Here is a 24,606-nt window from a genome sequence, read left to right as displayed (position 1 = left end):
TACGACCAGTTATGAGCACGGAATGGGACATAAGAAGGGGAATTATTAAACATCAATTTGTAGGCATCGTAAAACCAAAAGGATGAAAAAAATTTAATATGAAATCGGTAATTTTACGATATTAATTGGGGAAACTACTGTTTATGTGATCTATTATAAAGAGGTAAACCACTTGAAGATTTTTAAAAGGCGGAACGGCTTACAGAATATTAAAAGCATTTATGTACTTAACTTATAATAAAAATACATATAAAAAAATATTATTTTTTTATTTCTTTTCATCTGTTTCTAACAGCCATTAATAAAAATGTGGTTAATAAAATAAAAAAAATTTACTTATGATGATTGATTTATCAATGTTCAACTTTTCCTGTTGATACATATGCTTAAAATATTATTCTGATTTTAAAATAAATTTGGAAATTTAAACAAAGGAAGTGCACTTTAAAGGTTCAATAGAACTTCCTAAAAGAAGTAAATTAATTTTAACAAAATGCTATGTTGATTTAAAGGGAAATTTAATTAAAAGAAATAATACAATCCTTGGAACTGTTAAATGCTAAAGATATTTAGAGAAATAATCGTCACCTTCCAGATTATAACTGTACATTCTACACACACAATAATCACGTTTTAAATCTTTATAGAGATAGTTTCAATCGGAATTTCCACGCCTCTGTCCGCTACGTGAGATATGTTTATATCCCATATAATGATTGTCACGCACATCCTTAACACTTGTTCACTGTAAAAATGCAGGAATAAAGACAGGAACAAGACTTTCCACACATTTCCATTGTTTCCAGCTAAAACGGAAGTCGACTTTGTGGTGACGGTGAGGTCACACTATAATGAACACCCTCTAATAAAGACTTCACGTAGTTTTTGCCCAAATTGAGTTATGAGCGAAAACAAAGACGACAACAAGCCAAGTAGAAGATCGATTACGATCAGACAAATACACGATCATTTACAACGTTGTCCTTTCTCAGGAAAAACAAGACAAGTGTGGCAAGGATTGCAGGTACAACTGTTGTCAAGTTCTTGGAAAGGACTCGGACTAAAAGTGAAAGTGTGAGATGTTTATCCTGGTGGCGCCTAACGGTGAAGCAGACCTTATACCTTTATGAAGGCAATGGGAAACTTGGCTAAAAGCAAACTGCTATCACAATTGGTCACAATAAACAAAACAGCGCACCCAAATTATAATAAATATAACAAATTTTCGTTTGACTTTTAATGACAAATCGTGTACGTTTATAAGAAATGCAAAGCACGCAAACTTTGTGGGTTTGTTTTGGGACAGTTTGCATGACTGGAAATATTTGTGGTATTATTGATTACCAACATTTGCCACAGAAATGACTCTTTAACATCATTGCGACTGACAGACAAATGTGCCAGCTAAGTGAATAGCTGAGTTCACTCTGTCAGAGAGTCAGTCGGAGAGTCAGAGAGTCAATGCGTCTGTTAACCAGACATTAGACATTGTAATGCCCTAACTGCTCCCTGACTCCCATGTGCTAATTTGCATTGGACTTGCGGTGCGAGTTTAGGCTCAGGTTCGGTATTGGTATCGGTATCCGTATAGGTTTTGGTTTCGGGTCGCGACTTGATAACAGAGAACGTTCGATCGCTACAAACTATAGAGCGGAATAATTTAAAAAAAGCAAAATACAAAAAATACAAAAAAAGAGTCCGAAAAAACATCCAAATAGAAAATGAAGTAAAAATAAAAATAAAAACGCGATCGTCTGTTCGTCAACCGCAACAGTAACAGCAACAGCAACAACAACAATAAGAATAAACAATATAAATGGCCGCATCGGAATTGCTAATTTGCTATTGAGTTTGGCTGGCTCGCTTTGAGTTTTGTATGATGTGTGGAGAGCTTGGGTCTGGGTCTGGGCCGAGGGCCTCGAAAACGGCGTGTTCCTGGTACGTCTCCGTCCGTCTCCGTCCGTCCGTCTGTCCGTCTGTCTGTCATGTCTCTGACGACATTTTTGATTTTTGTGCGACATTTTTGACATGCGGATGTGCCATGTTAACGAGTCCCCCCTGTACCCATTCCCATTGCTCTCACTCTACCTTTCGAAGACAACTGTTTTAAGCCAAAAAATATTGCCTGGCATGGCAAACTATTCGCACAGCTGCAAACTTCAAATTGCAATGCATAAATTCTGAGGCCAGCACAAATCCTTAGCCATTTACAATAAATTGAATTCGACCAATGCTGTTGCGGTCAAGTTGCCCCCTCCCCGCTGCTGCCACTGTCCAGCAATCAAAGTTGCAACCAACCGAAATGCTTGAAAACCGCAGGAAATTCGTCGAATTTGCCATGCGGTCAACTGGTGGCTCAGCCAGCAAAAAGGATGCAGGACACAAGAAGCAGTCCTTACTGCTGCTGCTGCTTCTGGCCATTGTTGCCTGTGTCCTGTGTATTTGCCACATTCCCAATGCTGCCGAGTTGCCGAGCTGCCAGAATGCCGAGTGCGTTGGCGTATGCATAATTGATGCGAATGTTTGTGGCAGGACCTGTGCTTAGATTCTGAAACCGTTTCTCATAATTAAGTCGAACAGACCCCCCCCTTGCCCACTTCCCTTAAAAAAAAAGAGAAAAAAAGTGCATGCCAAAACCGACAAAAAGAAGCTGCTGGCAAAACAGAAAGACAACAACAAATGCACAAAGTATATTGAAGCTGAGATTTTTTCCTGTGGAAATTGTAAATGCAGTTTCTCGCCCAAAACCACAATATAAAATACTAAAAAAATCTTATTCCGTAACTTTAATTTTAAAATCAAACAAATAGTGTTATAATGTAACATTCACTTTAAAATAAAAACATATATTTAAAAAGGAGCTGTATTAAAAAAAAATCATAGCTCGTAGCTTTAATTTCTAAATTAATGAAAAAATTGTTTTCTGTAACTTTCATTTTAAAATAAAAAAAATATATCAAAATCCGTAGCTTTATTATATTTATATTATTTTAAAATCAAAAAAAAGAATATTTGAAAATCAGTTATATTTTAAATGTTTTGAAAAATTTTGAAAAACGTAAGAGAAATAAAAACGTATTCCATGTATTTACATGGAGCCTATTTACAACACATTGATTTTTTTATAGTCAATAGTAAAAATCAATAACTAAAACAGACAACTAAAACTACTTTAATCTTTATTATCCTTATTGCAGCCAGTTTTATTTATAGAGATCCGCATTCAACTGGTTTTTACAGTTAGCGTCTTAAATTTTATGATGTATCTAACGTATATCCAATTTATTATTTTATTTATATATTTTTTTATATGGCGCCGACAAACCATAAAAAAAATACGCAACAGCCCGCAGAAATTTACAATGTACAATAGTTTTGTTTTTTATGTGTTTATGAGAGTCAAACCGTTACCTAGATGGTTTATTTCCAATTTTCTTTTGGCCTGAACAGCACACACAATCTGTCAGTACACGGTAGGGCAATAAATTAATCAAAATTCGAGTGTGTCCAGTTGCCTAGTTGCCTAGTTTTCTTTGGAAAATTGCAGCTCACACCTACACAGAAAGATCTGTAAATGATTTGTTTGACAACAAACACAGTGGGACACTGAGTCTTGGCCTTTCGCAGAAAGGTAGCCCCGTCCAGCTATCAGTGCAAATGATCGAACACAAAACGTTGTGGAAATTGCAGTCAAAGATTATCAACATCGTCGTCAGCGTCACCAGACGTCGCCAGGCATCGAGAGTCATCGCCTGTGTGGCCATTTCGAGTGGGCATCATTAACCTTTTAAATGCCAACAAAAACAACTGAAACGAGGGACGAGTTGAGACCTCTGCAAATGTCAAACGTCATGGCCCTTATTGATGTTTGCTCGATACTCGGCCCATTCCTATGATCTTATTAGGCAGCCAAATACATACATAAGTATACTTATATGCATTGTACAAAGGGGTACACACAAAAGGACACCAGAGTCTAACGGCGACACACGCGTACACCAATTATCACCCACCCCCATCGAAGTACGATATTATTCGTCTTCTTCGACATAAAGGCAAACGTCATCGTTGACAGGCAAGTCATTGCTCAATGAGAGCCCTCAACTGGGCCCAGTGTTAATGAATAAGCAAAACAATAAAGGAAGGCAATGTAATTTCAACAAAACATTTATTTCTTATTCCTTTCCGATTAGATTGACCCTTACAATGCCGGCAATGAGCCGCTCAAATGACAAACATTTCAAAAAATAATACATTTAGCAAAATAAGGGGAATTTAATTAATTGGCAGCACTGCTATCATGATTTTATGTAAATGCAATTAATGAATAAACGAAATGCATATAAATGTTAAAGGTCATTTTTGGCTTAACGAATAGTCTATTTAGCAACATTTTTGAAAGAAAATAATGTTTTAGCCTCATACTGTTTCTTTCAAATATAACTGTCTTTGTACTGCTTACAAACTGCTTATCTACGCTGTAAACCAAGCAGTATACTACCAACTGCTTGTGTTAACTGCTTCACTTTTACCGTGCAGTTCAATGTTAATAACATGAATCGTTACTGTAATGCCAAATTCAAGCTGAACTTTGCAGCAGTTTCTGTAAAAAGTGAATGGCTGCAAATGATATTAAGGCAAAACGATTGAAATTTGACTGCAAGATTAGGAATAGTTTTCACGGGAGTGTAATATTTTGCGTGACACTATAAATATTAAAATAACCTTCATAAATAAAGATATTACAGCTTTGTAGGCCCTTAATGTGTTCGCCGTGTTACTTTTGCTGTACAACGTCCTTGTCTAGTTTATTTAGTTTATTGCGGAGTTAGTCACATCATAGATAGCACTTACTGCAACATCCTCCCGATCCCAGACCACACAAGGCAACAGTTAAACAATGCAACAATGCCGACAATCAATTCCCATGGCAACCAAGAAAATTCCGCCGTTGTTGTTTATTTTGGATACGTCGCAGTAGAAACATAACAAAATGTCGAGAAAGACAACAAATTAACGTTAGTTATTTGTGAAATTTTAATTTTAAATTTAATGCAAATGCTAAAAAGCAAATCAATCAAACGCTTTGTAAAATGTGTCAGTTTCTAGACTTTTTATATACGTAAAATTAATCAACAACTTGAAATATTATATATCTGTAAATTATACATTATAAAAACAAAAAGTATACAGAACCACAAAAATGCCAACGATTCCGAAGCGTGCTACCGTGGGCAGCAAAGGCACCGGCATGGAGTTCCTCAGCACGGGAATCACACGCACGGAAGTCACCGAGATGCAACTGAAATGGCAGGACAAACCCTGTCCTGCCCCACCCTGCAAACAGGCCTTCTGGTGGGCCAGTCAGCCAAAGCCCGTCAAAATCAAAGGTTGTCCCAAGTAAGTTTACACAGATTTCCTTGTGGGTTGAAAAAGGGAATCTATATACGTCACTCCAGAGAGGTCAATGAATCCATCAAAGAAAACAGAAAACGAAAGTTGTTGTCCACTCATAAATTGCGTAAATAAATTATTAAACCATTGCTGGGTATGGTCAGATAGGAGCTCAATGGCCAAGTTTCCAAGCACGCATTCTAAATGGGAACTTTCGTGTATTGTCAGCTATTTAGGTATGAAGAAGCAGAACTATGATATGATGGTTTGTTGGGTGCTTAAAACTTAAATTGACGTAGTTTATAGTCGTAAATGCCGTTAAATGCAAAAATAGACAGGTTAATATTGCGATATTGGTGACAGACTTGGGTCAGATTAAGGTCATTTGATAGATAAATGAAATAAAATAGGATAAGTTTTCTTTTAACTCACAAATTGAGATATTTACGAACGTGTTGCAAATGAAATTTAAGAATATTATATTACTCAAGAACTCGAATACAAAAAAAATTAATTGCATAATATTTTATATTTGATTGTCTATAATGAATGATCATTATCTTCAGTAAGATTCCTTTGAAAGTTAAGAACTTCATTTTTAACTTTGTAGGACTTTATTTATTATTTTATATCATTATTTGATTACTTAATTTAAGAGAATTAAAAAAAATTTGGACACATAAAATTATATTTTTTATTAAATTGAACCAAGGCTCAAACCCCTAAACCTACTTCAGAGTGTTATCATATATGTTTCTTATATAGTGAAATGCTTCTTCTGTTATTCCCTGCAATTACATGATTAAATTTTAGGACAATTCTTAGATATGTTTGTTGATGTTTCTTTTGAATTGATATAAAATTACAATCTAAAATTCGCGCCTTTTTCTTGTAATTAATGCTGCAATTAAAGATACTTGAAATAGGCTTTGATTCCATCTTTGATTCCATTTCCACTCGAACATTACCTTTGACCTTTGTGACAGCCACGCCAGTTGCTTGCGACACATCGATAGGTTCCAAGAAACCAACTCAGCTGCTTCATTAATTCCGCTTATCAGCGGCCCACGTCAACCCTGGGAGCTGGTTAGGGCGGAACTTGCGATTGACCTTGGCCAGTTCCAGGTAGACGACCCCAACACCCACCTTATTTCAATGTCAGCGGCAAATGCGTGAAGTCATCTTTAGTTGGAGTGGGTGACTGGGGGATTAGGGGATTGGGGGATTGACAGGAAATGCGCCACTTGACACAAGCAGTTGTTATATGAAAAGCTTTGGACTTTGCCAATTTCAAGGACACCGCGTGGTGTCAGAGCATGGAGGACAGCCAGGAAGCACTTTTAATTGGAAACACACACAAAGAGTTCAACTAAGTATAACTATGCCAACGCCAAGTGTTGGAATACATAATGTGGCATGCAAAAGGCTTTCTTGGTAGCGCGAATTTGGCGGCATTTCAATTGTGCGGCAACAGTCAGCAAAAGGCCGTTAATTGTTGGCAATGGTGGGAGTTTGTTGGGAGCCAAAGCACTCGCCTCAACCCTCGACCCACAACCCTTAACCCTGTGGCGCAGACAGCTGACCAGGCGATGGGCGATGGCTGCGGCCGAGCACCGAGCACCTAACACCGAGAGCCGTGGTCATTTGGCGTTCGCCAGTCGAACCGTGCGGTACAAAACGCGTGCTCCTTGCCGTCCAGCAACAGGACAAAAGGGGCAGCAAAACAACATAACAAAGGAAGGCAGAAAAAAAAGTAATATTGATTAACATTTTCGTGTGTCCGTGTGTCGGAGTGTCGGAGTGTCGTAGTGTCGACTGTGGCTATTTATAAGACGGCAAATGCGAAGCGAGTGATTCAATCGGATCATGCCAGAGACGAGCAACAGCCCCAAGCAGCACATAAATCCAGAACACTTCCCACAACAGAACAATAGACCGGAGCAGCGGGCACAGAACTTTTCCTTTGCCAGCAGTTATCCCTATGCACCAGGACGAACCAGCAACAACAATAGCCACAACCACCAACAATCCCCCTACAACGTGCAACGCTATCAGAGTCCCTATAATTTCCAGCACGTGGTCACCAACTCCTTCTCGGTGCTGCACAACTCCGTGGAGGTAGATTCCGATAATAATCCGCATAATCCCAAACCGAATCAAGCCATAGTGCGTCCCATCATACGTGAGCCAGTGGAACATGTAGAGTCACGTGCTGCGGCAGGTGCCTCATCCAGCAATCCACCATTGACCACGCGCTCCTTTTTCTCGAGGAGCACACAGGAGGTGCGCAGCTTTGCCGATGAGCTGAGCCAGAAGTTGCGTTTCCTGGCGCCGGAGGAGAACTACGGACGCGGTGGTAGTGGTCACAGCAGTGCCGGCAACGTCACCGGCGCCTGGAACGACATCACACGCCAAATGGAACGTCCACGCTTCGAGACAACGGTGCCCACGGGCATCTTCCTGCCTCCGCCCCATGAGCTGCAGTTGCTGCCCGCGTCCATGTTGCGACGCCATGTCTATGCCTACTCCTCCTATCCCATGATCTTGCACAGCTACTACAATGCCAACAACAACCAAAACAACCAGAACAACCTAAACAAGGATAACAAACCAATGCCTGCAGCTGAAAAGGAAAACAAGGCAGCGACAACAGCAACAACATCGACAACGGCAACTCGTCAGAATGGAGTGCGTGCCACAGCCGCTGTGGCAGCTGCCACCGCTGCCGCTGCTTCTGCTGCTGCTGCTGCAGTGTCCTCCAAATCCGAATCACTGTCGCTGGCCGGAGGTCTGCACATAACCAAGGCCCAGTTCCAGCAGCAACTGCAGCAGCGACGCAACGGCGACAAAAGGTAATAAGAACTTCATAAAAGGAACCCAAGTGAGCCTGACTATGAAAGACCCTGTACTTTGTTACTGCGACTGTGTTTAAACCTTTTACGTCGAATCATCGGTAGTATGACTCTTATCATATGTGACAAAAGTCAAGCTTTTATTTTAAAATTTCTCTTGTTATTTGTTTGCTTTCGATAAGCAGAAGAGGCAAGAAACGTAGCATAATTCAAAAAGAAATTTGGACATATTCCTTCAAGCTATAGGAACTTACATTCCAAGATTTGGGTCTCTAGCTCCTATAGCTTCGGAGATCTGAGTTTTATGCCAAGGTTTCCGTTCGAAACTTTATTAAATTTTTATTCTCACTTCTTCTTATTTTTTCCTGATTTCAAAGTCTTAAAATAGATTCTTATAAAATCCAATTTTTTAAGGAATCTAACTTACATGTATGATTTCATAATTTTTTATTAATCTATGATTTTTTACTCAAAGTATGGTGCGTTATAAATACCGCATAAAATGTATTATTCACATACGCATATTTCCCACATCGACAAACCTAAAAGACCCTTTGTATGTTTTAAATACAGGGTCTACCAAATATAAAAAAAACAAGCAAGGCCCAAACACCATCCCAAGTGCAAAAGTGGGCCAAGAAGCAGTTCGAAATATTACCATAAATTCAAACACGCGTGAGAGGGCCACATACTTATTTTGGCGTTTGTCCAGTGGTTGGGTGGCTCAGTAGTTGGTTGGTCAATCCTCTCACCACAGCCTTATATCGATTGCTGCGTCAACAATTCAATTAGAAATGTGCTACAATAGCTTTGAAATTTTCAACTCAAGTGCTGATTAATTTATTTAGCGCATTGTCGTTGATAAAACGTTTTTAACCCCCTCCTGATCACCTAATCTCACCCCCTCACATATGGAAGGACATCGACATCGTTATTTGTCATGCAACGGGCCTCTGGACTTTGATTCTCTTGCTCTACCTCTCTTAAATAATTTAAATCAAGATATTGTTGGCTCCAACAACAACAAGAACCGTAAAAAGAGCCTTATAAAAGAAGAAAACCAAAGGCAACAACAAAAAACCCGAACTGGGTGTGAAGTAAGGCAGCAGGACATTCATTCTACATATGGCATTTGGATCCACAAAGGCATGAGAATATAAATACCATCTAGTGCCAGTAAATTTACTCGTATTTATAAGTGTACATACATGTGGACATATGAAAAACTTTTGCTGCTGCCTCATTTTCAGTGAATGGTATTCTTATTTTATAAATGACCTCAATATGTACATACATATATGGGTTTCCTTTAATTACGTATTGTAGTCGGATAACTCATAATGATAATCTCATATTTGGATACCTTTATCTATATTTATTTCCCTTTGACAATCCTAGGATAAATGATCGCTATAATATCCTGAATGCCCTTAATTTATTCAATTAAAACTAAGTAATAGTGATTAATAATCAACGATTTAATATTTTTGCCTAGTTCAAAATTTTATGAAATTTTGTTAGTGTAGATTATATCTATTGAATAATAATTTTGGACTGCTTTTAATGATTCAATTTTCATTTGAAAATCATAAAATAACTCTAATTAATCTCCTTAATCTCTTTAATAACGTATATAGTATGTTTTTAGGTATACACACTTATTCATATATGTACATTTATATATCTCAAGCTACTGCGGAAATTTCGGTCTTCTGTGTAAAATGTAAATTTGACTTATGACCAAAATACTTAAGCAAATGAAAAGTATTTCAAGTGCCACCCAAACAATTCCCGTAGAGTGCAATTCCATTTTTGCTTTGGCTACTCTACTATAAAATCGTACTCGTATCTGAGTCGTCACTTTGGTTGATTGCTTTGTTCTTCAGGACCCAGACCCAGTGAGAATCGTATGGAGTAACCCCGGATTCGCTCGCTTCACACATGCGGATACCAGACATTTGCCATTTGAGGCCGCGGCTGCTTGGCTGGGAACTTCAATGTGACTTCCTGTTTGTGGGCCAGTTTTGTGCGCCAACAAACTCGAAAATTTGCATAGGTCACGAGTTCAGGTTCCAAAGCCCAAAGGAGTGCAATGTCTGACAATGTTATATATATAGCTGTACCACAACCTTATGCCTTATACCTATACATATATGTACCTATGTGTATTTCTCTATGTACATATATAAATTATCAAGTCATAAATAACTGACCAGTCCAGGTTCAACTTGTGCTCCCTTAAAGCCATTGTGCAAAATGACTTTAACCGTGTTTCAGCAGCTTAAAAGTGGGCTATAAACTGCCCCAACCATGTGACCCAAAAGTGTAGTGAACTTAACGGAAATTGATTCAAATCGGAGATGTCTTGACAAGCAAACGCCCCATTGCAAAAATTTGATACTTATCGCCTTGAGAGTGCAACAGATTTGGGTCTAAAACAACAAATCAAGGGGTGTTCGAACTGGGTCGAGGTTTCTTAATTGACTGCTACTATAGTTTTAACTCTTTGCAGGCCCGTCGTTCCACCGCCAGAGCCTTACATGAACATGATGTACGACCGTCGCGTCATAAAGGGAAGCAACTTTGGAACCCCGACAATGATTGCAAGTGTGCACCGATAGCAACCCTGACCCATGACTAATCGCTTTCCTGCATTTACAGGCGGACGTGGATCCGTTCGACAAAGCTGCGGAATTACGGCGCCGTAATATGCTACGCAAACGATCGATGCAGTGCCGCAATCAACGCAATGTCCTGGGAACACCGCCACCGGTGAGGGGCAGAAAACACGAAAACATGCAGACAGAGAAGTACTTGGAGAAGCTGGTACAGCGTCCGCCAGAATTCTCAGTGGACACACAGACGGACCTCTTTCTGGAGAAGCCACCAACACCGCCATATGTGCCCGCCAAGGTGGGCATCGATGTGGGCACCGAGATTGCCGATGGCGAGCTGTTCCACTTTGATGCCGAAGCTCAGCCCATCATTGATGTGCTTGTGGATGCCTGCATTGAGCAAAGCATGCTCGAAGTGGCCCATGAGATGGAGCTCCAGGCACTGCGCCGCAAGCAGGAGGAGTAAGTATTTGACAAATCATATTCTAGCTATAATCTTAATATATAAACTGCAGATTCCTGGCTCAACGCGAGGCGGAACTGGCCGAACTGCGCCGCCTGGAGGCCGAAGAGCTGCGCCTGCAGGCTGAGAAGGAGCGTCGCTTGCGCCAGGATGCCATTGCCAAGGAGCTGGATGCGGAGATGCAAAAGAGCGTTACGGCGGCTAAGCTGCTGCAAGGACACATTGCCAGCCTGGTGCCAGAGGTGCTGGAAAGCATTGAGCCGGCCAGTGATGCAGTGAAGAAGGAGCAGCTCATCAAGAATGTCTGCCCCTGGCTGTCTGCTGAGGTGGCCCAGGAAGTGGGCCACATAGTCGACTCACGCGAGATTCTCACAGCCATAATACAGGAGATTATCAAACAGCGCGCCACCGCCTACATGGGCTACAAGGAGGGCGAATCCGAGCCATCGGCGTCGGATGCGGGCATTTGTGAAGAGGAAGGTTGCATGACCGACGGCATGGAGACGTGCGCCTGTGAACCGGAAACGGAAATGTCCGACTGCCCAGAGGCGCAGCCATCGTCGCCGCATCTATAATGAAGGACGGAAATATGAATAAAATGCGATATGATTTGGTTTAGTTAAGTTTTGAGTTTGAGGCCCATCCGGTGGTCGTAAAGTGCATACTAAGAAATCCAAAGAGCCGCTTTGTCTTGTGTTTGGCAACACGCGGACGCGTCTTGGCCGCATGTTGCCACACACAATAACATAGACGCCAAATCGTTGCATCAAAAGTAAGCCAATATTGTTAAAGATTTATGTTTTACGCAAATTATCAACAAATAAAGCGATACAAAAAAATGGTACAAATATGTACTAAAAAAAACCTAAAAAATACCAAACTTGCCTTAGCAATAGAGTTGTAGTTTTGTTTAAAATTAGTTTAACATTTTACAAATTTAAAAGAAAATCTCAAATAATTAATCAAGTTCTTACAAAAAACTCTGCGAAAAATTTAAAAATTCCAGCTTCAATATTACAAAAATTAAAAGTAAATGTATTTATTTTTAAATTGATCATTTTTAACTAAAATGGTACATGCTGCCAGATCGAAAAATTATGCTGGCAACCATTCGACGAGGTGGCAGCACTTTGGCTTTGTTTGTAAATCAGCTGTGCCGTCTCGCTCTAAGCATTCATCATGTCCAAAATATTTACACCTACAAATCAAATACGCCTTACAAATGTGGCCATCGTAAGACTTAAGAAGGCTGGCAAGCGTTTTGAGATTGCCTGCTACAAAAACAAAGTGTTGTCCTGGCGTAATAACAGGTTAGCGACTATTATTAAATCACATGGTTGCCTATTAACAAAATTAACCAATTTAGCGAAAAGGACATTGATGAAGTTCTGCAAACACACACAATATTCACAAATGTGTCCAAGGGTCAAGCAGCCAAGAAGGATGAACTGCAGAAGGCATTCGGTGCCAAGGACGAAACAGAGATTTGCAAGGAAATATTGAGTAAAGGTGAACTGCAGGTGTCGGAGAAGGAGCGACAAAGTGTGTTGGACTCTCAGCTCAATAGTATAGTGAACAGTGTGGCGGCACTTTGTGTAAATCCCGAGACACGTCGTCCATATTCATCATCGATCATTGAGAAATCCCTCAAGGATGCACACTTCTCCGTTAAGATGAACAAAAACATCAAGCAGAACACACTGGAGGCCATCAAAATGCTCCGCGAGCACATGCCTATTGAGCGTTCTCGCATGAAGTTGCGCGTGACCTTTGCCGGCAAGGAAGGCGGTGGCAAGTTGAAGGAATCTGTGGTCAAGCTGGCCAATTCCGTGGAGCACGAGGAATGGGAAGACGCCACCTTGCATTTGACGCTGCTCATTGATCCAGGACAATATCGCGTCATAGACGAGCTGGTGCGCAACGAGACCAAGGGAAAGGGTCTCCTGGAGCTGCTGGAACTCAAGGAAGTTGTGGAGAGCGACGAGTTGTTTTAGATGTGATTACATTTTTATATAAATCATAATTGGATATTAATGTGAACATAAAGATTTAAAGAATAAATGGTCGATCCTGGTGGAGGTTGCTTCATTTGCGCTTCTTCAGGTTCTCAAAACGACGCGATAGCTCATCGAAATCTATTTCATCATCGTCCTCACGCTTGCCACTGACGGGCACATCCGGCAGATCGTTGGGCACATTGGGCAACGAGGGTAAATCCAATGGTGGCGGTGCACTGGGTTGCTCGGGTCCACCAGGCGGCAGCTTGGAACGTGGTTGTGGTTTCGGTTTGTTGGCATTCTGCAGCGAGAAATCGAAAAATGAATGAGAAATTGTATGAGATGGATAATATAGGGTGTCTATGTCGTCGGTCAAGTGCGAGTCGCTGACCTGCAAGTTGACAGGATTAATCGAGGAGTAACGTGGCGGCGGATCGTGCGGTTGGGGGCGCTGTTATGCGAAATAAGAATGCAAAATAAAATCATAAATAATAATAACAAAAAGATATGTAAATATGTATCTCAAGCAGCGGGAAGCAGGGGGATTAGATAAGCAGGCACAACGACAATGACTCATGGTATTCTCTACACTTACACGCACATTGAGAGACGTCACAGAACAAAGACATCGGAGATATTGATGCAAATTGGGTTACAATGAGGGGGAAAACAAGAAGCAAGTTAGTTTTGGAATAGGTCCAGGCGTACTACATGGGGGCAAACCTACCAAAATGTTTTCATCCGGACTGCCAGAGCCATCCGACTGCTCGGGACTGCCTTTAGTTTCGTGCTGTAAATTCCCAATCATGCAGAGACATGCTAATTACAGCCAATACATTCTACGAGAAGCGTTTAAGCTAAGAATAGACTTACATTAATAAAGTTCGTATTCAAATCCTTCTCCTCGGCGCACTTGCTCTGCGCCGGAGTCGGCTGATTGGGCGGTATGTTGTAGGCGAACGGCGGCGGCGGCTGTGCTGCAGCTGGAGCGGCACAGGCGGCTGCTCCGCCTCCACCACCACCACCACCTCCACCAAAGGGTGGATAATTAAATGGCTTGCTGTTAGGAGGAGCTGGCATTTCCGGTAATTGCGGCATTGGCGGATAGCCAATGAAACCCATTTGTGGTGGACCTGCAGCACCACCTCCACTGAGATTATTGCGGTCTGACAAATCAATGAGATGAGCCTGCGGATCGGGCTTCTGCTCCTCCTGCATCACCTGTGGATCCGGCTCGAATTCGATGTTGTAGTTCTTGGCAATCGCTATCAAATAGTTCTCCACAAGCAGCTTGGGCGGTGCCTGCAATGTCAGCTTGTGCATCAGCTTCTCCGACACGTAATGCTCTCCGGTTGCAGTCCGGGAGTGTTCCCCGAACTGTGGACCATACTTGTGCACAAAAATGTCGGAGATGACTTTCAGCTCGGCCACGTCGCTCTGCAGACGGGGACAGACCCACACGAGACTGGACACGGGTTCGGCTATGCCAGCGTCCAGTTCCTTCATCTGCTGAATGAGTCCAAAGCGTGCCAGGAGAAGATCACAGTACATCTCCACAATTTCCATGGCCTCCACCAAATAATCCTCACTGCAATTTTCCCAGTTTAAATATATTGTCACTATTCACTGTAGTCATAGTTCTTACCGTATAATATGCTCCACCCGGATTCGAGCCCGTTCAGTTTTTCCTGTGGCGAGATAATCGGCAATCTCCTTCCTCGATTTCTGTGTAATCTCTGCCTTCTTCTTTTCCAGCAACTTGAGACGATTCTGCGCCAAGCGCAGATTTGTCTTAAGCTTGTTATAGTTGGGACCGCTGGAGAACATTCTGTCACCTGTAGCTCTTTTTACTGAATTCTATTTACAATAATTTTCTTTTCTTTGTGAATGATTCATGAACTAAAGAAAACAAACTGTGTATGTGACGTCACGAACAAGTGCTGCCAACTATCCTAGCACAAAATAGATTAAATTTAGCTCAATAGAACGCTCATTGTTCACTGCTGAAACCTTAGTTGCCATTTTGTGTTTTTTAATTCTAACAAAATATTAAAAAATCTACAAAATTCTAAAAAAAAAAATTCTGCTCAAGTTTTGAAAACTCTAGCTTTTATATTAAGAAAAATTCAAAAAACTATTTTTGCCGTTTGCCAGATCGGAAATTTTTTTCTGGGAACAACCTTTTGATCCAGGTGGCAGCACTGGTTGTGTGTTGTTGCTTCATCTCCTCTTCCTCTTCACAATAAATTCGCAAGAGCTGCGCGCTCCTTTCGCGCTGCACAAAACATAGTTCAAACTGGCATTAAATCAAATTTTAATTAGCAGTTATACGTGTGCATTTGAATCGGTTAACCATGTTGTCAATGTGTATTGTGAAGGCAAAACTGTCGCGTTCGCGATTAGTTAATAAATGTGTGAAAATTAAGAAAACTCCAGTGATAAGTGGCTTTCAGTCATTTAGTGGTACCACAAAATTGATTCAGTGCCCTACATGCCAAATAGAGGTACCCCTCTATATTAGACGGAAACGCGCTAAAGGCAAACGTCGATAAAAGTGCAGAACAAAACGGAACACTGAACATGTTTGTAAACAGCTGTATCTGAAAACGCCGGCAGAGGGCGCGCGCGTGCATCCCTCGCTTGTTGGCATTGCCAACTGCAAGTAAACGCCATATTTGATTCTGCCTCGTCGCTTTGGTGTTTGTTAAAGAAAGCGAATTTTCATACAATCTCGAGCATAATTTAATGCTGAGACATATTTTAACAGAAATTAAAAAAGAAAGAGAAATGATTTGATAGATAATTGTGGGTGCAAGTGTGTTTGTGTTTAATATTGCAAGTTGTAAGGCGTAACAGCAGCAACGATTGGCCAAGGCCCAAAAAGGTAAAACGACGAGCGATGCGAAAAGGAAAATTGCGATGTGACGTCACAGACATACACACGCACATATGTACATATGCAGCGTACATACTTATGCTTGTTGTTGTTGTTGTGTATTCTTAGTGTAATTTATGTCTGCATTACAGCACTTGCCATGGAGCAATACATAGTACCGATTGAAGATACACAGCCCGTTTATTCGGATCTGCAAGTGGTGCAAGTGCCGCACGATGAAGTTGGCGTAAGTAACACAAAAACAAACAACAACAGTGAAAATTCTTAATACTTATCATTTGTTGTTGTTGTTATTGTTATTGTCTTGCAGTCTCTTGTGCTGCAGGACGATCAGCAATTGGTGTTCAACGATCAGCAGCAGGTTGTTTATCAAACCGCTGCCCCCGCACAGTATCAGCAACCACAACAGAATTATATCATTGGTGCCGAGCTGCAGCAGCAACAACATCCACAGCAGCAGCAGCAGGAAGTGCAACAGCAGCAACAACAACAACAGCAGCAGGTGGTTATGCATCATCAGCATCAGCAGGTTCACTATCAGCAGCAACAAGAAGCCCAACAGCAGCAACAATTGCATCTAGAGCAGCAACAGCAGCAGCAACAATATGTACAACAGCAACAGCCCGCCATTCAACACACTCAACAAATCTACTATACATCGGATCAGGTGTTGCAGCCCAATACAATTGTGCAACATGCCTCGATGCAACAACTGCAGCAGCAGCAAAAGAAGCAACAGCAACAAGTACTGCAACAGCAGCAACAATACCAACAACAGCAACAACACCCCGCCTATCAGCAACAGAGCACAGCATTGGTGCAAACCAGTCCACAGCAGCAGCAACAGCTGCTACAAAGTCCACAGCATCAGCAACAAACGTTGCAGCTGCAAGCATCGCCCGCTCAACAGCAACAGCAGCAACCACAACCACACCAACAGATTGTCTACCGCATGACGACAACACAACAGCAGCAACGCCAGATAAGCGTAAGTATCTAAGAATAATATTTATTTAAATGATTAGCCTAGTAAAGAATTTAAATTGTAATCGCAATTGTATAAACAAATTCTATTATATTAAGAAATATTCCGTCGTTTTTCTGTCATAATATTTCAATTGTTAACACAAATTTTATTTCAATAATTTTGTGATTTGTCTTGAATTTTACAAATATTCCAATTACCCTCAAGTCTATCGTTATAATATATCCAAATACAGTTCGCTTTAGCGACCTTTAGATTGCATCTCTTGAAAACTAAATTTCAAACAATAAGAGGTTGTCTTGGGAAATTTAATATTGTCAATTTTCGACTGTTTCTTTACTATGGCAACTATATATATTAGTCCGATTCTAATCAAATTTGCAAGACAACAGAACACAAAAATTTGTTTATATTAAAGGTCGCATATAGTTATCCGATATAAAGATTTAGTACGGATTTAGACGGATAAAAGTTTGTATATAAACAAAGGAATTATACAGTTAGTCAAGTAATTACTTAATGTATGAAATATAATAACACGTTATAATTTATGCAAAATAAAATATGGTAAATTTCTATTACTAACTTTTACTAACTTTTTATGCTTCTTGAGGTTTGACAAAGAATTTCAAAGCTTCCTATAATAAAATGACTTGGTATAATTCATGTGACAGTAGAAAATTTCCTAGAAAGCGGTATAGGCTATAGGTCGGATATATTAAGTTTGTTGAAAGTATGTAACAAGTAGAAGAAGGGTTAACAGACCTCATTAAATATATATATTATTGTCTTTATACTAAGATCCGTTGTATTTCTATCTTTAACAGCAGATGCTAAACAACACGCATGTGATAGTGCAACAGCCGACGGGACAGCAGGTGTTGATACAGGCGCCACAGCACCAGGAGCTGATAATGCGCCAGGCGACGGCCATTCCACAGCAGGGAATCAACATTCACTCGTACAACAATCGTGTGGTGTACACCACCTCACCGCAACAGCAGCAGCAACAACAGCACGTGCTGCAACATGTGCAACAACAACAACAGCAGCAGCAACAACAACAGCAACAGCAGCAACTTCAGTTGCAGGCACAAACCGCACATCTTGTGCACACACGTGTGGTGCCACAGCAAACGGGCAACGTTGTCTATCAGCAAGTTCAGATGCAAAAGAGTCCAATGCAACAGCAGCAGCAGCAACAACAACAGCAGCAGCAGCAGCAACAACCACAGGTGGTGCAGCAACCGCAACTGGTGTCAACTGCAACGCAGATGGTGCGTGCACCATTCCGTGGTAAATCCCCTCGAGGGGGAGCTGTCATCGCCAGACATCCGACTGGCACTGTGATTGCAACACGTCCGGCGTTAACGCCCACCATAATGCGACCCGCAAGGCCAAGGGGAGGAGGTGGTGGCCTGCAGACCGTTACCGGGGGAATTGTGAGGAGCGTGCGTCCACAGGGAGTGAGGCCCGCTCGGACTCAGCTCGTGGTGCAGGCAAGTCCTGGCGGCGAGGGTCCAACGATGCAGATTGTGACCCAGTCACAGATGACGAAACAGATAACCATAACGCATCTGGGGCAACCCGGAACTGTGACGGCGCCTGGCCAGCAGATGCCGCCGCGTCACGTCTATCGGCATCTGGTCAGCGATGCCTCTGGCAATCCTCAGCAGCAGCAGCCGCAGCAGCAACACCAACAGATGGTCGTGATGCGTCAACCATTGCGGTATCGTTCAGTGGCAGCACCTGCGCCCACAGTGGCTGCACCTGCTCCTAGCAACAGCAGTAGCAGCGGCAGCAGCAGCAGCATGGGATTGGATCTGGAGGAGCGCATACAGGCAGCGGTGGTGAAGAAGGAGCAGCAGCAGAAGCCGCCTGCCAATCTGGCCATGCAACTGCCCACGGCAGGCAACACCACGTTGACCACCTACTATCAGCCGGGATCAGCTGCCAACAGCAGCAGCGAGGAGGAGCAACAGCAGCAGACACATCAGCAACAACAGCAGCAGCAACAACAACAGCCAGGAGTGCGCACCGCAAGCGGCAACAGCATGACGCTGGCAGAGTTCAAGAAGCGTCAGACACTAGCAACTTCACCAGCTCCAGCTGCCACGCCCACTGCCGGATTGACGCCCATGCGTCAGCCCACGCCTGGCACGCTGGTGCGTCCAGTGCCCAAGCTGTCGCAGGCGGTGCCACAACAGCAGCAACATCCACAGACGCTGCCACAGCAGCAACAGCCGCAGCAGCAACAACAACCCAATGCTGGCGCTGCGCGCATCCCGCAGCCTCAACAACAACAGCGACAGCAACAACAACAGCAACATGTTGCTGCTGCCGCGCCCCCGCAACAATCATCGGTGCAACAGACGTCGCACAACAACTACGAGATTCACTCGCAGCATGTGCTCAACAATCGCGCTGGACAACCTATTGCAGATCGGGATCGCAACAGCGCCAAGATGTTGGTCATCCTCGCCTCCGGGGAGCAGCGTCTGATCACGTTCACACTGCCCAGGGAATCGTGTACGGTGCAGGATCTGTTGGAGCAGGTGTGTGTGCCCTTTGACAACACGACGACCATTCAATGTGTGGAGCATCGCGGTGCTAATGTGGATTTCGTGGTCACCGTTGGCTTCTCCGTCAACGAATCCGCCAGCGAGCTTATCTCCCGCGCCGAGGAGAGTCTCCAGATGAATCGGCAGCAGGAGAATGCAGCTGCAGCAGCGGCGGCGGCAGCAACAGCTGCTGCAGCAACAACAACAACTCCCGCATACACTCAACAGCAGCAACAACAACAGCAGCAGGCAACAAATGCTGCTGCAGCTGCAGCGGATCAGGTGAAACGAGATGCGGCAACGGGAATCGCAGCTGCTCCGGGTGCAGCTGCTGCAGCGGAGGGACCCAAGTTGATCGATGGCTACTACGCCGTCTGTCAGTCGTGTGGCTTCACTGGCGTCGATCATGCCAAGTGCGAGCGCTGCAGACGCGTCTTCCAGGAGCCGCCCAAGCGGATGTCCTATGTAACCAAGTCGAATGCTACGGCTGCTTCCATTGCCGCTGCCTCCGGAGTCTCTTCCGTAGCCTCTTCCTGCGAGACATCGGTGAAAACCATCGAGAAGAAACGGGAAATAGCGCGCCCCAACAAACAGCTGGGCACAGGAGGAGCATCCTCCTTCGGACCCGGCACCAGCAACTTGCGGGGCAGGGGCATGGCCATGAGAGGCGGGCGAACGAGAAGCGGACGCCGTGTTGCCGAGGTGGATCCTGTGGTGCTGCTGAGCAGCGAGGATGAGGCGGAACAGGATGAGGCGAATGCCGATGGCAACGTAAGTGCATCCCAACTATCCCAATATTTAAATATATATACTTATAGAAATACTTTCACAGTTTGCCGCCAACAATGCCAAACACAATTCCAATGGCACTGTGCATCAACTGCCCGCCGCCTTTGCCTGTGAACCATTGCTGCCCGAGGTGGACGAGGAGGCGCTATACAAAGGTGAGTAATCAATCAGCACTTTATTAAATTTAAATATTAAAATATTGCGACTCTATTGTGAATAAGACGACTCTATTGTGAATAGAGCGTGTGTTTATGCAACCCTGTGCTGCTTAAATTGCTATGTACATGGCGTGCTGTTATTTTGCTGTTGGTAATGCCGCTCACTTTGCACAGTAGTTGCCGTCTCAAGCCGCTAGAGGGCGCTGTAACACCACGCCATTTTTAATCAAAAGAGAGGCAGAAGAAGAAGCACACAACATAGCACATTAATTTGACAAGTTGCGAGATTGTGTTGCATTTTGACGAAATTGCAATTGCATTTTAAGACCTACTCTTATTTTTACTCAGTGTACATTTTTATTTATGCTTGACCATATAATTTTTGAATAAACAACAAAATAATGGACGATGACGGTAAGAGTTGTCTGCGATAATAGAAAGCAACTTGTAACCAAAAAACGAAAAAATGTGACTGTCGCCACATGTGTTAAAAAAATATATTTAAAGAAAACCTGATTTTCTTTGTGTAATTATTAAATAATATATTTGGTTGCAGATTTTGTGCGTGGAGATGTTACAGATCAGTCTGATACAGCCGAAGGCGAAGCATTCACCACCGAACTCACCTGCAAGTGTCTGCGTCTGATGCCCTATCGGTTCCACCTAACTGAACCGGTAAATGTCCTACCTCTTTTGTTGCTGACATTCCATTATTTACTTATACATTTTCTTTTCGACTACAGATCAGTCTCACCTCCAAGGGTCTGCGAATATCGGGCACAATTCCCGAAAAGGATGAGAAATTCGTGCTGCACATTTACAAACGTGAGGTTATTAAAGTTATTGCACACTTTGCCAGCTCGGAGCAGGCACAGCCTCTGGTCACACTCTACATGCTGAAGACCTGCGCTCAGTATGTGAAGACGCAGCTGCAGCTGCCCGATGATCCCCCCAATGAACGTAAGTAACAACAAATTAGAAACAACAACACTGGTGAGCTGATAAGGTTGAAAAATTATGCTATTAATGCAAAAAAATCAATTGAGCTATTCACTTCTATTTTTAATTACAAGTTAATTACAAGAGCTATTTTAAAGCTCAATACAATAGTCTTGGACTATCATGATAAGTATATAAGTTATTAAGCGACTGGACCAGGGTATCTTGTAGTCTAGCACTCTCGACTGAAGCTTGCTTTAAATTTGTAAAAAGATATATCACAATTCATATGATTTTCCAATTGTAGCCTAATATTTAATCAGCCCAGTTTCTCAGTTATAATTTGCAAAGAGAATTCTTATCAAGTATTTAATAACGTTATTCTCTCCTTGATTTATCCACAGAATTTGCCGTCAAGTGGCAGGGAAGTTTACACGAGCGTCGCCTTATTCTGGTCTTCGATACGATCAGCATTCCGGCACGGGAAACTATCAAGTCCATGTTTAGCTTTGTGGATGAGATTTCGGCTAGTGATGCAGCGGAGATCTTTGATCGCATTGCTGACTCGGATCGCAAGGTGCTGGACAAGCCGACACAGTTGCCGCCACGACAGCTGCGTCCGGATGAGCAAGTCAGTCTGTTGATGTATCCGCCCAAGGGCACGGGCGGTCTGTGCATCCGAATGGAGGATTATGTCTGCCTGACGAAGGAGTCGTATTTAAATGATATCATCATTGACTTTTATTTGCTCTGGCTGCGCAACACGCTCATTCCGGAGGCGCAACGCGAACGAACGCACATCTTCAGCACGTTCTTCTACAAACGCCTGACGACACTGACGCGTCCGGCGGATATGAAGCAGACGGCGGCACAAAAGCGACACGCCCGCGTCCAGAAATGGACAAAGCTGGTGGACATCTTTGACAAGGATTTCATCATAGTGCCGATTAATGAGCAGTCCCACTGGTTCCTAGCCATCATTTGTTTCCCCTGCCTCAAGGGACCCGTTACCTATGATACCAATCAACCCGTAGAGCCGCAGCAGCTGAAACGACCGCGTGGCAAGAAGGTATCACTTCAGATTGGAAACACAACCATCACGCCGCTGTCGAAACGGGAGACAGTCACTCTGCCGACGATGCCCAGCGAAATCTGTCGCATTGCCGACGACGAGAGCGAACGGGATGAGGCCGAGGGAGACGAGAGTGACATGGCCTCTGAGGACAGCGAAAACTCGAATCAAGCGCTCAGCAAGGATGCCACATCCGCGACAGCAACGCCTTCGCCGGCGCCAACACCTCAGTCATCTACTGGACCCGCCCGAGTCACCAATGATGATGTGCCGGCTGTGAAGCAGCCCCTAATCCTCATCTTTGACTCTCTGGCGGGCGCATCGCGGAGTCGTGTGGTGGCAACGTTGCGGGACTATCTGACGTGCGAGTATAAGATTAAGAAGCCGGATGCGCAGGCGCACATATTCAATAAGGACAACATGCCGGGACATTGCGTCAAGGTGCCACAACAGAACAACTTTACCGATTGCGGGCTGTATCTGTTGCAGTATGTAGAGCAGTTCTTCAAAGAGCCCATCAAGGATTACAGACTGCCCATCAAGCAATTAACGAATTGGTTCGACTTCCTAACTGTGACCAAGAAGCGTGAGGACATTGCACAGCTGATCCAACAGCTAATGGACGAAAGCAATGCACATCAGACACGCCTCATTCTGCCAGTCATTGAATTCCCCACACTCAATGGCCAACTCGTAGAGTATCCCGAGGAGACGGAGAGTGCCGAGTTTGAGGAGGAGGAGGGACACGAAGATGAAGATCATACAAGTGATGCGGTAAGTAATTCCTTAAGAGCCCTAAAAATGTATATCAACTAATGTATCTACATTTCTAATGACAGCATGACGACAGTGCCAACACCGAGATGGAAGTGGATCCCCCGGCGGAGGAGTTGCAGTCACAGGCAGCAGCAGCAGCAAAGACGCCAACAACAGTGACTACAAATTCCACAAACACCAACGCCAATGTGATGACGGGTACCACAGGACGTCGTTTTGTTCTAAAGCGACGTCTCCAAAACGGTGCTGCCTCCGGACCAGCCAACAATGCAGCGGAGAGCAACAACAATGGCAATGGCAACGGCAATCAGCTCGTTCCACAATTGATAAGCTCGCCCGCCCTAAGCAACAACAACAACAGTGCGTCTGGCGGTACCCTTGTATCGAACCGAGTGACCGGCGTTGGAAGCGGCAGTCTCAAAATACGAAAGATCGAGCCGTAGCAGATGGGGACAGATCCAGTTGCAGAAATCCCTCCGCTGCAGCTGTTACAGCTGTTGCGTCCATTGTAAATAATGCAGATGATATATATTTTAAATTTAATATGCGCCCCTCAACACACACCATTCATAAATTAAATTAAGTTTAAAAACACTCGTCAAATATAAAGAAACTATATTAAAAGAATATGTTGCATTCGTTTTCCATTTGCTGCTGCAGTTTTTGGGGAGGCTTTTTCCGATTTCTAATGCCTCCGATTGCCGCCCTTGCCCAAGAACCGAACCAGTTTGCGGTTGTCATGTAGGCTAGAATAGTTGCCATGTATATTCGCTGCCGTCACGAGCAATAGCCCATGTAGACTATATACATGGTGAGACTCCTGGAGTCATTCACACCTCTATTAAATAAATATCAATCAAACTTACACTCAAATTTTGAGTCTCTTAATTATAAAGTTTCAATTGATTAGAAATCTAAGATTTAATGCAAATTAATGTAGTTTTGAGTACGTGTTCCCCGCGGTAGTTGCCATGTAGCTAGCTAAGAATACATGGCACGCTACATGGCATACACACACACACGCACACGTCATGTATTGTTCGGCCTCAAAAGTTGGGTTATGTTTGCATGTCAACAGCAACAACAACAGCGGCTGTGGGTCGAGGGA

The 24,606-nt window shown here is 43.2% G+C and overlaps 4 protein-coding genes across 10 annotated transcripts; 3 read left to right on the top strand and 1 right to left on the bottom strand.

Annotated features, from left to right (window-relative positions):
- Nucleotides 1-5,117: 5,117 nt before the first annotated feature.
- LOC117788763 (radial spoke head protein 3 homolog B) lies at nucleotides 5,118-12,166 on the top strand. Its single transcript, XM_034627626.1, has 4 exons — nucleotides 5,118-5,400; nucleotides 10,759-10,849; nucleotides 10,908-11,323; nucleotides 11,377-12,166. The coding sequence occupies exons 1-4, from the start codon at nucleotides 5,204-5,206 to the stop codon at nucleotides 11,897-11,899; spliced, it is 1,227 nt and encodes a 408-aa protein (XP_034483517.1). The 5' UTR covers nucleotides 5,118-5,203; the 3' UTR covers nucleotides 11,900-12,166.
- A 297-nt stretch (nucleotides 12,167-12,463) lies between these two features.
- Nucleotides 12,464-13,443, top strand: LOC117787452 (ribosome maturation protein SBDS). Its single transcript, XM_034625990.1, has 2 exons — nucleotides 12,464-12,634; nucleotides 12,691-13,443. The coding sequence occupies exons 1-2, from the start codon at nucleotides 12,504-12,506 to the stop codon at nucleotides 13,316-13,318; spliced, it is 759 nt and encodes a 252-aa protein (XP_034481881.1). The 5' UTR covers nucleotides 12,464-12,503; the 3' UTR covers nucleotides 13,319-13,443.
- On the bottom strand, nucleotides 13,310-15,265 carry LOC117787450 (IST1 homolog). 5 transcript variants are annotated; one of them, XM_034625982.1, is made up of 5 exons: nucleotides 14,967-15,253; nucleotides 14,195-14,909; nucleotides 14,049-14,111; nucleotides 13,713-13,772; nucleotides 13,310-13,622 (listed from the first exon to the last, which is right to left on the bottom strand). In XM_034625982.1, exons 1-5 carry the CDS (start codon nucleotides 15,146-15,148, stop codon nucleotides 13,410-13,412), a joined length of 1,233 nt encoding a protein of 410 aa, XP_034481873.1. In that variant the 5' UTR covers nucleotides 15,149-15,253; the 3' UTR covers nucleotides 13,310-13,409. The 5 variants fall into 5 exon arrangements, with proteins under 5 accessions (XP_034481873.1, XP_034481874.1, XP_034481875.1 ...); XM_034625983.1 differs by lacking the exon at nucleotides 13,713-13,772 and having other exon boundaries at nucleotides 14,967-15,254; XM_034625984.1 differs by lacking the exon at nucleotides 14,049-14,111 and having other exon boundaries at nucleotides 14,967-15,254.
- Nucleotides 15,266-15,539: 274 nt separating this feature from the next.
- Nucleotides 15,540-24,122, top strand: LOC117786697 (sentrin-specific protease 6). Of its 3 annotated transcripts, none has more exons than XM_034625046.1 (9): nucleotides 15,540-16,205; nucleotides 16,349-16,443; nucleotides 16,528-17,205; nucleotides 18,033-20,534; nucleotides 20,596-20,707; nucleotides 21,267-21,385; nucleotides 21,454-21,670; nucleotides 22,054-23,495; nucleotides 23,561-24,122. In XM_034625046.1, the coding sequence occupies exons 2-9, from the start codon at nucleotides 16,357-16,359 to the stop codon at nucleotides 23,939-23,941; spliced, it is 5,538 nt and encodes a 1,845-aa protein (XP_034480937.1). In that variant the 5' UTR covers nucleotides 15,540-16,205; nucleotides 16,349-16,356; the 3' UTR covers nucleotides 23,942-24,122. The 3 variants fall into 3 exon arrangements, with proteins under 3 accessions (XP_034480937.1, XP_034480936.1, XP_034480938.1); XM_034625045.1 differs by having other exon boundaries at nucleotides 18,030-20,534; XM_034625047.1 differs by lacking the exons at nucleotides 15,540-16,205; nucleotides 16,349-16,443; nucleotides 16,528-17,205; nucleotides 18,033-20,534; nucleotides 20,596-20,707 and adding an exon at nucleotides 20,936-21,124.
- The last annotated feature ends 484 nt before the right edge of the window (nucleotides 24,123-24,606 follow it).

The sequence above is a fragment of the Drosophila innubila genome (assembly GCF_004354385.1).
Source record: "Drosophila innubila isolate TH190305 chromosome 3L unlocalized genomic scaffold, UK_Dinn_1.0 0_D_3L, whole genome shotgun sequence".
NCBI classification, from domain to species: Eukaryota; Metazoa; Arthropoda; class Insecta; order Diptera; family Drosophilidae; genus Drosophila; species Drosophila innubila.
This window is presented reverse-complemented; position numbering and strand designations above follow the sequence as displayed.

Bases quoted from the DNA above. Each gene is read 5' to 3' on its own strand.
- LOC117788763 (XM_034627626.1), top strand. From the start codon at position 5,204: ATGCCAACGATTCCGAAGCGTGCTACCGTGGGCAGCAAAGGCACCGGC. The intron at 10,850-10,907 runs GCAAGTGTGCAC...CTGCATTTACAG, and splicing joins TTGGAACCCCGACAATGATT to GCGGACGTGGATCCGTTCGA. The intron at 11,324-11,376 runs GTAAGTATTTGA...TATAAACTGCAG, and splicing joins CTGCGCCGCAAGCAGGAGGA to ATTCCTGGCTCAACGCGAGG.
- LOC117787452 (XM_034625990.1), top strand. From the start codon at position 12,504: ATGTCCAAAATATTTACACCTACAAATCAAATACGCCTTACAAATGTG. The intron at 12,635-12,690 runs GTTAGCGACTAT...TAACCAATTTAG, and splicing joins TTGTCCTGGCGTAATAACAG to CGAAAAGGACATTGATGAAG.
- LOC117787450 (XM_034625982.1), bottom strand. From the start codon at position 15,148: ATGTTCTCCAGCGGTCCCAACTATAACAAGCTTAAGACAAATCTGCGC. The intron at 14,112-14,194 runs GTAAGTCTATTC...GGGAATTTACAG, and splicing joins TGAATACGAACTTTATTAAT to CACGAAACTAAAGGCAGTCC. The intron at 13,773-14,048 runs GTAGGTTTGCCC...TTCGCATAACAG, and splicing joins GTCCGGATGAAAACATTTTG to CGCCCCCAACCGCACGATCC.
- LOC117786697 (XM_034625045.1), top strand. From the start codon at position 16,357: ATGGAGCAATACATAGTACCGATTGAAGATACACAGCCCGTTTATTCG. The intron at 16,444-16,527 runs GTAAGTAACACA...ATTGTCTTGCAG, and splicing joins TGCCGCACGATGAAGTTGGC to TCTCTTGTGCTGCAGGACGA. The intron at 20,708-21,266 runs GTGAGTAATCAA...ATTTGGTTGCAG, and splicing joins CGAGGAGGCGCTATACAAAG to ATTTTGTGCGTGGAGATGTT.